Raw genomic sequence first — 13,548 nt, forward strand, 5'->3', positions numbered from 1 at the left:
TCCGACAGACAGACGAGAAGTGTTCTGTAACAGCTGATCTGCAAGAGCACACAAACTACTGCACACTACAGTTACTATATCAAGTTTGTACTGCATACCTGCGTCGGAACTGACTGCCACTAACGTTCAAGTGTTCGGCTGTACAATCGTATCATAAATCATGTGAAACGTTACATTAGTGGCCAGTCTTATAAAGGCATTCAAAATTAGACAAAAATAAGGGATTAGAACGAAAAAAAGAAAATTGTAGTACGAATCTTTAATACTTTGTCACAGATTTTCATGTATAATCAAATGGCTCATTTTAAAGTTTGTCGATTTTATAAAAGTTTAATATTTTAATAAAAAAAATACCCAATTCAAGTATTTAAAATTCAGTAACCTTTGATTTCTCGAGAGAGAATAACGTGATTGTAATATTAATGGAATTGAATACATTAATAATACATAAACCGAATTTTGAATAGCATAATAAAGAGGTTGGTATTCATATGCGATTACTCATGTTTTCCAAAGTAGAAATAATTTCAAGTTTTGATGTATTCTCAATATTTAAAAATAAAATAATGTACTCAATAATAAATTTTTCAAATTCAGTGAGTGATATACAAGTTTATTATCGTAGAAAATTTAATTTTGGGGACTCTGGTCTCACAAGGTGTCAAACTATCAAACGATAACTGAAAAAACTTCAATAAATAAACGCCATTCAGTATCTAAACAAAGAAAGCTTACGGTGACGATTTAATGAGGAGATTATGATTGATAGATGAATACTATCAAGAATGTCTATAGCGAAGACTATCAAGCTATAAATGAATAAACTTTATCCCAGTATCTACCCAAAGAAAGCTTATAGTAAAGATTTTTAACGAATAAATTACCATTGATAGATGAATACTCGTCCTCTTCATCCCAGGGCACAGTGAATTTTTCCGAAGCTGAAATGACTTCTTCGTCTTTTGGTGCGTCGGTGAATGGAGTGATGACGTGATTGGCCAGGGAGGCCACAGTCGACCTCACGTACTCGCTCAGACTATTCAGCTCGTCGAGGCTCACAATATCTAGAGTTCTGCAATGAAAATCACCATAGAATGAATGATTAGCAATACAGAACAATTTAGAGAGTAGATGCACAAAATCATAATACAGTAAAAAGTATACCAATTATTCTTCTTGCCTGCGACACGTAAAATAGTTTATGCTTATTCTTCAATTATCTTTCATAATTGAAGGATAAGTATAAAAATACATTGAAACATTGCATATGATGAGAAAGCATAAATGGAGAACCCGTTGTGAATTCAGTTTTATAGGTACACTAAAATCCCAATGGCTGTTTTTCATTGTACAGTAGTAGAAATGAAAAATAAATTTCTAAATCAAGTCATGATTTTTTGGGTGAATGTTTCTTTATAACGAAGTACTATACTTTTTGTCATTTGGTTTTTTCTCTTTTTGCCCAATGAAATAAATTAGCAGACAAAGTTCTTGGTTAAGAAATGGTGAGTGATATCTAGTCAGATTAATTTATTTATATTGAAAGAAATTGCATAATTCATTATTTACTAGAATAAGAATTTAATGAGATAGAACCTCCACAATCACAAAGCGTTATACATTTTAGAGCCCTAAAAATAAAAGCCTCCAGAATTACTAGGCTTGATAATAATATGTTATATGTTTTAATTATGATAGAATTTTTTCATTGCACAAAATATGATTCAAGTATTTTTCATTTCCGATACATCAGTACAAATAACAGAGACGTTCTTGATATTCAAGATATGTGGAGTGGAACAACACAATAATATTCATTTTTCCCAATCACCATTGTCATCAATAATCAAGAAAATTATTGTGAAAAACACAGATAGAAAATTGTCAACCACTTTTATATAATATTATAATTTATTATACTATATAAACGGAACCTGGTATCGTGGCCTCACCAGCCATATCTTTAGTTGTTTTTCCTACAGTTACGTTGAAAAGTGGCCATTGCTGCACTGATTACAGAACGCAAAGAATCACTTTTCCGCTCTAGTGCGGGAAAAATTTTTCTGCACTCCAGATTTGCAACATGGCAACGCAAAATACTTAGTAGGTTATATGGAGCAACAGTGCAGCAAAATCAAAATGAAGTTGGTAACAGTGACTGCTGTGGCTGCTATGGTGAGCAGACGTGCAACGAAGCACAACGCGCTAATATTACATTATATATTATAACCAAGGACAACGAGGACTTTAGGATTTTAGGATTAAGGTTTTTATCAATAATAAAATTACACAGAAAAACATTAGATGCATTTCAGGCAATTTTACCCATAATTACCCACTTTTCATATTCAATGGTAACTGTAGGAAAAACTTAATGTGAAATACGTGCGCAAAGTTCCTCTGCTGCACTCAAGAAACCATTCCGCCCTCGCCTACGGCTCGGGCGTAAACGTTTCTTTCGGTGCAGCAAACTGTCACTTTGCGCACTAGTTGCACAAATAACTATTGTGGCTGATAAAGCTAGCTATGAAACCAGGTTCTGTTTATATAGTATCATATGATAATAAAAGTGGTTGACAATTTCTACTTGTGTTTTTCAAGGTACCTAGAGTGCATTGTATTCTAGGTACATTGGTGTTTTTCATTATGGAAAAATACAATAACTTTACACACAACACAACTGTAATGTAACACATTATTATTCCTAAGGTGGATAATGAAGTTTGTTAGAAATTCTTTTGAAAGGATATTGTTGACAACTACTAAACAATAACGTTTTGCTCAAAATCTTATATAAAGAGAGAAACCTCAAATAGTGGAATGACACATCCAAAGTCAACTTGAAGAATGTTTTGTTGAAGAGCCTGACCTCATTTCGAGTACGGCGGCCAAGTTGGAAGCAATGAAGGACATGCAGCACTTGTGCAACTGCAGCGCGTTGTAAGTGGAGGAGAACTGCAGGAGGAGGCCGGCGTTCCTAAGGTTCAAGCAAACTGACAACGACATCTCGCACATCTCCTTCAGCCGAGTCACTAGCAGCTCGTCGGCTACGATTAGAACACTGCAACGTCCAACATAATTTGCATTCAATTCATTTGCTTAAATCGCACGCTTATAGGCCTACTACGTTCATATAACATTTTTTTATACTGCACATTATTACGTATAGCACAATAAAAGTTATCAAGTACCCTTTTTATTTTATTAAATCACTACTATAGTGAGGCCCACGTTATAATGACAGTGAAGAAAGATAGGAGAAAAGCATTGCCGTTTATGCTTGCCACTGCAAGCAACGGCCTTGCCACTGCCTTCTTTAGAGGATAACTGATACCGGTCTATCTTATGTAATATTTACTGTTTATTCTTTGTTTGAAATAATCAATTATATTTTAATGTGAAATAATTATATCTAATGATATATTATGATTATTATGAATGATCTAATGATACATTTTTATGATTGAGATTAAATATTTTGTTCATTAATTATATTTTACATTGTTAAAAAATGATTTGGCAACGTTAGGGGGCTAGAAAAGGTTAGCGCTATCTGCTATATATTGAGATTGAATATTTTGTTCATTAATTATATTTTACATTGTATGGTAGGCAAGGATAGCAACACCAATGTTAAGCAAATACTGCCATTATAACGTGGACCTCACTATAGTTTCAAATCATTAAAGCCATGATAACCTTCATTCTGCTTCAATAATTTCAGTATCCCTATAGAGAAACGTGTAATATGGGGAATATTGAGAGAATATTGTATTGTAGTTTTTTTGTGCCTTTCTTTCAGGTTGTTGAACTGATCAAAATTGGACTAAATTTTTTCCAATATGAACTCACATGAACCTTGTTCTTGATAATTGAATAATTTATTCATGCACAAAGTAAGCACCTAAATTTTGTGTTGCCATAAAAAATTTGCTAACTTGCTTCTTATCCATCCAAATTATTGTAGTCTTCTAGCATTTTCATAGTACTGGCTTGAATTTTCGTAATGAAATTAATGCAAACGTATTTAGAAATGTATTTGAACCGTGTGACCCCACGACTTTAACCTGAAATTATTGGGCCGGGCGCTCCACGTGTTTTCTTGCAAATCGGAAAATTTGAGTGGAAGAGCGGCAGTTGTAATCGAGTCGTCACCGCGAGAAGATGTAGTCGCAGAACAAGTCTCGGTCTCTAATTTAGGCTTCGGCCTAAGTAGATGAGAAATCTCCTTATTATTTTATTTTGTATAAATTAAAAGCATGTAGTCTGAAATATAGTAGCGTAGTTGAAATGTAAGTGTGAGTGATTGTGAGTGCCGATTTATTTGTTAAATTTTCAATTCAATGGTGAGTGCCAAAATTATTTTATTAAGCTCAAATAGATTGACCAGACAAATTGACCGAGGCCCTAAATTTATTGTAGAGTGAGTTAGCAAATTCTTGTCTAAATACCAATCATGAATCATTGCCATAAAGTCTAAATTTGAGAAATATTGTTTGAAATTGAATTTTTCTTATGTTGTAATTTTGAAAAAAACAAGTAATTGAATAAATAACCGGATTGATCACAGTGAATATTATAATTCGATGTAACAGAATTTCAAATATAATAATATCTAATAAATTAATATCAGTAGCATTTCTACAAAATCTTTTATTTTACGTTCCTAGCTCGTGATAAGTTACTTGTTTTCTAAAACAGGTGTTGCTAAATAATAGTGAAGATCTTGGCATTTGCATGAACGAATCCATCCAAAGCTCCCAACCGTGGATTCAAATAATTTGAACAAGTTTATAGTTAAGAAGAGATTTTAAAAGCAATTATTATATACTTTTTCTTTGTTACAAAATAGGGTGCTAACAAAGTCCCTGGCCTCCCACCCCGTTACAAACGTAAGTATTATTACTACTGTATCTATTACTGTATAATTATTATAAACGGATTAAATATACTGTAATTTGTATTACTGTAATTACTGTATTATTGAGTCTAGCTGACTGAAAACGAAGGCTTAGCAACCGAAATATCTTCAACAATGTTTTATTGGCAGAAATATAAAATTACAACATCTTAAAAAATACATAATAAAAGCAATACAAATTTTACAACATGAGTAAATACTAGGCCTATTACAAAATAAAATGCAATGCCAATAATTGAGTATTTGCATCTCAAGGTACTAAACCTGTTTGAGATGGTGATATAAAATTGATTACAAAACTATAGCGCTAAAATGTTGTTACTGAGGCCGACAGTCGCATATGAAGTGACACATATTACATAACAGTATCGATGATTTATCAATTTTAGCTTCGAAGTATATTGTACAATATCATTATATACAAGTCTACATGAGAATTCTAAAAAAAGTATCTATATTCTCACATTCCATTACAAATCTCCTGACATCTCTCAAAAACCTTGATCGTATCTTGCACTGCCTTATCTCCCAAGGGCAGCAGGTTGTAGAACTTTGGAGCCAAATAAGAAAAAAAATTTAAAATTTACAATGTATTATAAATCTCCAGGGATTGATCATATTTTGATGTCTGATATAAAAAATCACAGTATCAAGTTCATACCGATTATCACAAGACTAATCAATTTATCGTTAGAGGAAGGTAAAGTGAATTGAAAACTTCCATAATAAGACCGATTTTCAAAAATGGATCCAGATCAGAAATGTTTAACTATCGGCCTAATTCAATACTTTCTTCAATCGATAAGATAGTTGAAAAGTATATTTGTAATGAATTAGTTACTCATTTGAAAATCACAATTTAATCCCTTCAGCTCAATTTGGATTCCAACGCGACAAATCAACTGGTCAGCTTTTATCCCAATAATGTAATTATATAGATAATAAATTAAATAAAAATTACCATGTTTTAATATTATTTCTTGATTTCAAGAAAGAATTTGACACTTTATCATTTCATAAAATTGTACAGTCTATGAGTGATATTGGTTTGTCAAGACGAGGTATTAACTGGTTAATAGATTATTTGGATAACAGAAAGGTTACTGCTAAAGTGGGAAAATCCTACAGTCGCCATGAATTTGTCACCTCTGGTGTGCCACAAGGCTCCAATCTTGGACCATTGCTTTATTTGGTGTCAGTAATCACAATGGTTGGTGTTGCAAAGGAAACTAAAATATTTCAGTATGCTGATGACACAGTTATGGTAGCCAGCTACACAAGTTTTGATGAAGCAAGAATATTGCTACAAAGAGACTTTGACAGAATGCAAAGATGGATCCATGATAATAGCTTGACTTTGAATTTAAAAAAAAACTACTTGTATGGATATGAGACCGCCACGTCAAACCTCAAAGTCCACGAATATTACTATGCATTCCTTAGATTGTCTACATGAAAATAACTCTGGATCTCCTTGTACTTGTAATGAAAAGGTCAAACAAGTTACAATTCAAAAGTATCTTGGTATTTTCATTGATGATTGTTTAAAGTTGGGTCCACACATTGATAGTGTATGCCAGCGTCTTCACTCATGTCTATTTGGTTTATATAACTTACAGCGATCTGTCTCAAAGAAGACATTGATAGTTATTTATAAAGCCCTAGCTGAATCCTTAGTTAGATATGGTGTCAATGTTTGGGGTAATGGCTATGAAATTGATAGAGTTAAGAGATTACAAAATTCATTGCTGAAAATAATTCATTCAAAACAAGAGAGTTACCCTAAACCAAATTTGTTCAAAAAATATAACATTCTTCCTGTAAACGATCTTTTCAAATAATTATGATATCTTATTAAATAATTATATCTCTAATAACTATAAAACGTCAGTAGAATTTTGCATGAGCGAAGACAAGGTGCTGCATATAAGAGGTTTATTGTGCCCGAATACAATAACCTTCAAGGTAAATGTGAACTTAGTTCACATCTTGTACCAACTATATTCAATGAGTTGCCAGATGATTTAATTGGTCTGGATAGAATTTCAATTGTTTAAAAATAAGATGAAACACTTTCTGTTAAATAATTTGAGTGAATTTGAATGATCTTTTTTTCTTCTTTCTTTTTTTTATCCACATTTTTCTTGTGCATTATTATTTGTGATGAGCAACAACTGAATTCCCATTGTTTTATTATACTCATTACTACATATTGCTACACGAACTGATAAATCAATTATTATCAATGCATCAATAACTTATTTTCTACTTAAGATTTACAACTATTCTCTTTTGATATGATTTGAATTGAAAATAATTATTTTGAGATCACTGATTGATTATATCAATGTACTATTTCTATGTTTTTTTCTTATGAAAATATGATGTGAAACTTGACTCCTCCAGTCAAACCTTCTTCAGAAGGTTTCGGAGAATTTTATATTTTGTCTGGTTTATAATTTTTTGAAATTTTCCACTGAGAAGGAATTTTCTTATCATTTGTTCATTCTTGCTTTGTTTATTATTCTTAATTTTTTTGTAAGATGTCTTTTTATAAGTGTATTTTTCATTTTTGTTTGTTATATTTTCTGTAATAAACTCCCTTCTTCTGGTGGTTCCAGGACGAAGGAATTAAAAAAATATATTGTTTATTAATTAAAACAATTGATTGACGCTAATACTCGAAAAATATAGTAAAAAAATTGACCACAGATGAATATGCGAAAGATTTGCAAAAACAAGTCAGTTCACTGAAACAGTAGTTAATCTACAAAACGAAACAGTTTGGGTAAACTGTCTATTCACACATTGATACCCGGAGTGAAGGTAGGTAGGTAGGTCCCCTAACATTCCATTACTCTAAAAAAATGATTTCTCCAATAACCTTCAAGATTTTGCTCGGGAACATAGATTATTAAATGAAACTCACCTGCACACATGCTCCAAATCATCAGAGTTGAGAGACTACTCTCGGAGTCTGAGTAAAGGAAAGAGATCAGATCTGTGAGAATCGCTGTGCTAAAAGGCAGCGAAAGAGGACTGCTGACAGATGCCTAAAAAACAAAGATAACATATTTAATATAATAGAATTCTTAGATCCTAAAATTGATAATTTTAAAAAGTTGTTCTTCTATCTTCTATTTATCTTAACAAATGACTAACTATCTTTAGGAATTAGAAAGGAAAATGATTGATTCCTAGATTTAACCGGCCAAGTTGGTCAAGTGGACAAAGGCGTTACAAGTTACAACCTTCAGCCAGCTAACACTACCTGATCGTGAGTTCGAATCCCGCTGGTAAGCATGGACGTTGGATCATTTCATTAACCACCCTTGCACTCATTCCTTCACCTAAGGACAAGCAAAACGCTGCTTCATCCGCATTCCGCAATAGAAAAAAATAAAGTGTACCGGTACTCAGTATCAATGACTTGCTTTCAACTATCAAAGTTTAATGATGATCCCATTGATAAGAATTTTAATGGTGTTGAGATTACTCCAAAATCCTTGCTATTCAACTATCATAAGCTTACTTGATTATCCCATTGATAAGGATTCAAATGATGGTGAGATTTCTACTCTAAAATCCAATCTACGATTTATTTATACGTAGACAATACATAAAATTCGTGTAAAAACAACAGGCATTAGCCCAAAAATGCTTTAAACCCTAATTCAAGAAAAACAGTCTAGAGATTATGTAATAATTGATTCATACTATCACAGATTCAAGATTAATTTGTTTATTTGCACAATGATACTATTATATTGTTTATGATGGGGCCTACTACAATTATGATCAAACAATACAATCGTCACAATGTATAAATTTGTTATCAAAAAATTGTACCCATCTCTGCCGAATTCTATGTAGCAGTATCTTAGATCGCAGCACATACCAAACTGTACATCAATATCCTAATCTGGCAGACAAACTATGGTAAGATCTAGACTCAACTCACACTACTTCAACTCAAATCGTACGACTCCAGTCGAAGATACTACAGTCTCTCGACCTTACGTCTTTCTTGCTAATTGTCACTACTTTAGTTCCATGCTACTCCATTTAAACCTCACATTATTGAAAATATGAGATCCAATTCGTCACTACTGCGCATGTAACAAATTTTATAATGATAATTATGAAGAAATCGTTTTATCCAATTCTTATTATTGTCTTATCTAAAATGATAAAACATCACTTTCATATACCATAACCTCACTTTCATTAGAAATACATGGTACTACGCAACTCAAGTCGCTTCTCGACCAACATGTCGAGTTGCCGCTCGACTAAGTCTCACAGTCATGAGGTCGCGGAGACTAGAATCGACTGGTCCGAGTATCACCATTTGAAAACACATGCTGCGTCGCGAAGAGACTAGAGTCGCAGTCTCTTCTCGACTCAAGTCACGTCAGTGTGAGTTGAGCCTTACCGTACTTTATACTAACAGCATTGGTTGAATTGAGAGCTTTGCTGTTGATTATAGGTAATATAGACTAATTAAAGTGAATTTCACTATAGCAGATAACTGATACCATAGAGTAAAGAGCATAAGAAGATATCCCATGGCATCGGTCGTTTATGTTCCAAATTTGAAACCGAGTTTTTGTCAACTCAAGCCGATTACTGTAGACTACTGTCGATTATTACTGTTTTGTCGGAGTGAAATGTAAGAACGGCACAGTTTGAGAGACTATGAGAAAGAACTACTAGGATTATCGACTTAAATGCTGTGAATTTTTCAAGATTCCAAATATTCCGGACGTGGATTAGTGATTTTGGTGTTTTGTTTGGTATGTTTGGCTTTCTAAAATCAAAAGAAACTTTATGCAAATAAAGTTTAAGAAAATAAAATTTATGTGAAAATCAAGAATATCTATCACAGTTTTCCGTCATGGGAGATTGTGGTTATGTCAGCGAAGTGGAACTTCCTACTGTACTTCCCACAATTCAAGCCATACGCTAATAATAATAACATTGAAATTTGGAACATAAACATCCTATACCATGGGACATCTTCTTATGCTATATTTTCTCTATGTTGATACGTACCTCGACCCAACCGCCACACAGCATATGTCTGAAGTACTCTAGGCGCGCTGCCAGGACGCACTTGTGCGCCTGAATGGTCCCTCCATCATTGCCAGCAATTACCACGTCATAAAGGTCTTTACGAGCGTTGTAATCTAGCGCAAATGGCTTTGACTTCTTCAAATCGCTGAAACCCTCCTTCATAAGAATTTTATTGCCGTCATACCTACAAAAACACAACACTTAAAAGGAAAAGTTGCAATGTTTTTACATAATAAAATCTTTTTTGTTTTTTGAGTAATCCTTCCATTAGAGATGTTTACTAATTTCATCTCAAATTAAAAACAAGATGAAATGAAATGAAGACATTCTTTATAAGGATAGGCACACACCTGTTAGACAAGACAAGACTAGTCACAATTAGTCACAATACTTCACATAGTTGCTTATGAAGCAACACACACCAATTAGTCATTGCAATTAGACATGTCTTCATAAGCAACTATGTGAAGTATTGAGACTAAACGTGTCTTGTCTTGTCTTGACTAACTTGAATAATGAATTATATGAATGATCATATAACAACCATAGACTGATAGTTTTATAATAATCTAATCATCTAATCTAATCATTCTTGCACAAGATAAACTTTTATGGACATCATACTACAAGGATTACTTACATCCTTAATTATTGCAATCTAGAATATGAATCAAGATATTTTGTTATATTGAATAACAATATTCTAGTCTACCTTAATAAATGCAGTATTTTGTTGAGAGCATGGACTTTAAATTCCGTTGCTGCGGCAGCTAGAAGTCTGATAGGATCCTCTCTCTTTGCGTTATTCATTATCCTGAATTTCAAAAGAAAATCAAATCAATTATATAGCACGAAAAAACATAATCAATGATAAAATACAGAGTTTAGAAAAATAAACATAACTTGCAAATTTCAAGTAAATTATATAAATTCTTGAAACCAACTTCCTTGAAACTATCCCTTCAAAAAACTGTGTATTTATTAAGGGCCAATTGCCACATATCAGTCAGTCAGTTCAAGTGCCCGGTACAATGAAAATATTTATCGCATGAGTTCTAATTGGACTATGGGACTATTCATACCCTACTCACTCGGCCGGGTTAAGTGTAATAGCCCCATTAGAGCTCATAGTAAGAATATTTTCACCGGACAAGTACATTGATACTAATATGTTGGAACCCAGCATTATTCAAGAGCTGTTCAAGAACATCAAATCAGAAAAACAACGACCATCTAGGATTCAATATGCAGTGATAGAATAAGCAACATTCTATAAACGAATAATAATAATGCCGAGAGACCTGTCTGGCTCAGGTCAGGTGTCAAGAGTTTTCAGGTCCCACCTGATAAATTTCAGAGCCTTTGACATGACTTAACGACTGCTTTTAGGCAGCCGGGAACGACGATTTCACGTGTCCATCCAAAAAACGGGAGTGGCCCGAGAAAAATATCTTGCCCGTGTAGGGATTCGAGCACGGGTCTCTAGTTTACAAATCCACCATATAAACCACTCGACTACGGCCACTCATTACGAATAATAACATTACATTTTTAGAGAAACACTTATATACTTGGGAATAATACAATATTCACTATGATAACAAAACTGTAAGCGTGGACGATAAGCAGGTTAGGATTCTCCAGAACCTAGGTTCTGGAATAACATTACATGTATAATATAGAGTGACACTCGGTATATTATTATTAGATAATGCATTTGAAGAATAAACAGTATTGTTCAAGAGGAAACAATATTAGTGAATATAATTACTTGATTCGACATGGTCCAGGATGGATGAGATCACAGTCTCCAGAATATATAAAGAGAAGCAGCTGATGAAAAATGAGAGGATGCACGTTGTCCACTTTGGCTACAGAGCCATGCTCTTTCAGGCATTCATTTTTCTCGCCCAGGGAGCTATTCAAGCTCAGAATGTATTTGTGTGCTGGGAACCTCTCACCGCCAACCTACGAAGAGAAGAACGAAATGAACAAAATAACATAATTTGAAAACAGGTGAAAAGAAGGAAGAAGAAGAATATTTATACAGCTTAATGCTCATGGTATAACGTAAAAAAATGACTGGCCCACAAATTTCAACTTATTCAAACTTCATTAAAAACAGCTAACCAATTGCTTGGGAAGAGATTTCAATCTGTAAGAAATTTAAAAATGCAACTTACTTTTATACTTTTTGATGAAATTTATTCCATTCACACAAACTTCTTCTGGTCAAGGGTGGACATCGATTTCCAAACTTTATCAAATAAAAAAGCAAAATCATTCTATACTACTCTACGTGAGGCCAGTCACTAACGTACTGTATCACCGTACAGTCGACAAACTGGACGTTAGCGGCAGTCACTCCCGACACAGGTGTGCAGTAGTTTGTGTGATCATGCAGGTGTGTTACATAACACTGTTCGGTCGAAAATGTACGATGATAGATAGATAGAAGATAGAAAATGCCTTTATTCAATATAAATAAAAATAATAAGACTACAATCATGTTACAAAATAAACAATTAAAAATTATATAATTAAGATAATGATAGTGCTAAATAAAAAACATGAGACAAAAAACTTGACATAACCATAAAGGTTGTCTGCCAGAGTTGGTAGGCCTATTCTACAAAAACAAAAGAAATTCGAAATTTTGTGAAAACAATTATCATTGGAAACCAAATAAAGAAAAAAAATAAATAGAATAAATAAGAAAAAAATAAATAGAATAAATAAAGAACCTGCTACATAAAGAACAAATAAATCAATAAAGCTGAACAAAATGAAATAAATACTACTATAATGCCTCAGTAATTTTCCTTTTTATATTTAATAATTAAACTCCCTAATCATTTCATTTCTAATACTAACTGCCCTTTCCACATATCGCGCCAAGAGACTCCACTCTATTCCATTTAACCACTCCATCATCTCTATATCATTTAATACATTCTTCCCCAGAAACATTTTACGTAACCCCACTAAAACAGGACATACTCCTAGGAAATGCTTTATGTCTTCTCTTTGCCTCAAATTACACATAGAGCAGAGCCATTGAGATTCTTCCCTCCCGCGCCCAAAATTTAAATTTTAAAGAGCTCCACGTGCCTTGAAGATGAAACCCACTGTCTTCTTATCCAAATTTAAATTCAAATAACTTTTACCTCTTTCCTTGTCCAATAGGATATAAGTATCATGAAATTGTGTCGAAGCCGCACTCTGAAAACTACACATAACATTTTCCTCTTTCATTTTCTCATACATACATTCGAACTCACGCTTCCATTCAATCCTATTATCAATCACACATCCTGCCAACCTACATCCATACTTCACATCCAAACGCATCCATTCCTTAAACCAAGAAGTCTTATGCTCTATTATTCTTTCAGCCAGTTTCCTCGGCAATCTATTTCCAGCCATATTTAGTGCCTTGAACATATATTCAACATGCATCCTAAAAACTTTTGGAAATGCTGGTTCCATGTCAAGTTCCATCTGCAATATATAGTTGGGTGTTGATTGCGGCAATGATAGCATCTTTTTCG

At 33.3% G+C, this 13,548-nt stretch overlaps 1 protein-coding gene across 1 annotated transcript in view; it reads right to left on the reverse strand.

The window, feature by feature from the left end:
- Positions 1-13,548, reverse strand: part of LOC111044427 (inhibitor of Bruton tyrosine kinase) — a 38,416-nt gene that overhangs the window by 9,189 nt on the left and 15,679 nt on the right. The window contains exons 11-17 of the mRNA XM_039419881.1: positions 11,769-11,965; positions 10,710-10,811; positions 9,977-10,181; positions 7,851-7,974; positions 4,686-4,692; positions 2,870-3,061; positions 885-1,072 (exon numbers count right to left, since the gene is read on the reverse strand). Of these exons, the coding sequence (XP_039275815.1) occupies positions 885-1,072; positions 2,870-3,061; positions 4,686-4,692; positions 7,851-7,974; positions 9,977-10,181; positions 10,710-10,811; positions 11,769-11,965 (1,015 nt within the window). The remainder of the gene's footprint in view (positions 1-884; positions 1,073-2,869; positions 3,062-4,685; positions 4,693-7,850; positions 7,975-9,976; positions 10,182-10,709; positions 10,812-11,768; positions 11,966-13,548) is intronic.

This window comes from Nilaparvata lugens, chromosome 1, assembly GCF_014356525.2.
Source record: "Nilaparvata lugens isolate BPH chromosome 1, ASM1435652v1, whole genome shotgun sequence".
Lineage (NCBI taxonomy): Eukaryota > Metazoa > Arthropoda > Insecta > Hemiptera > Delphacidae > Nilaparvata > Nilaparvata lugens.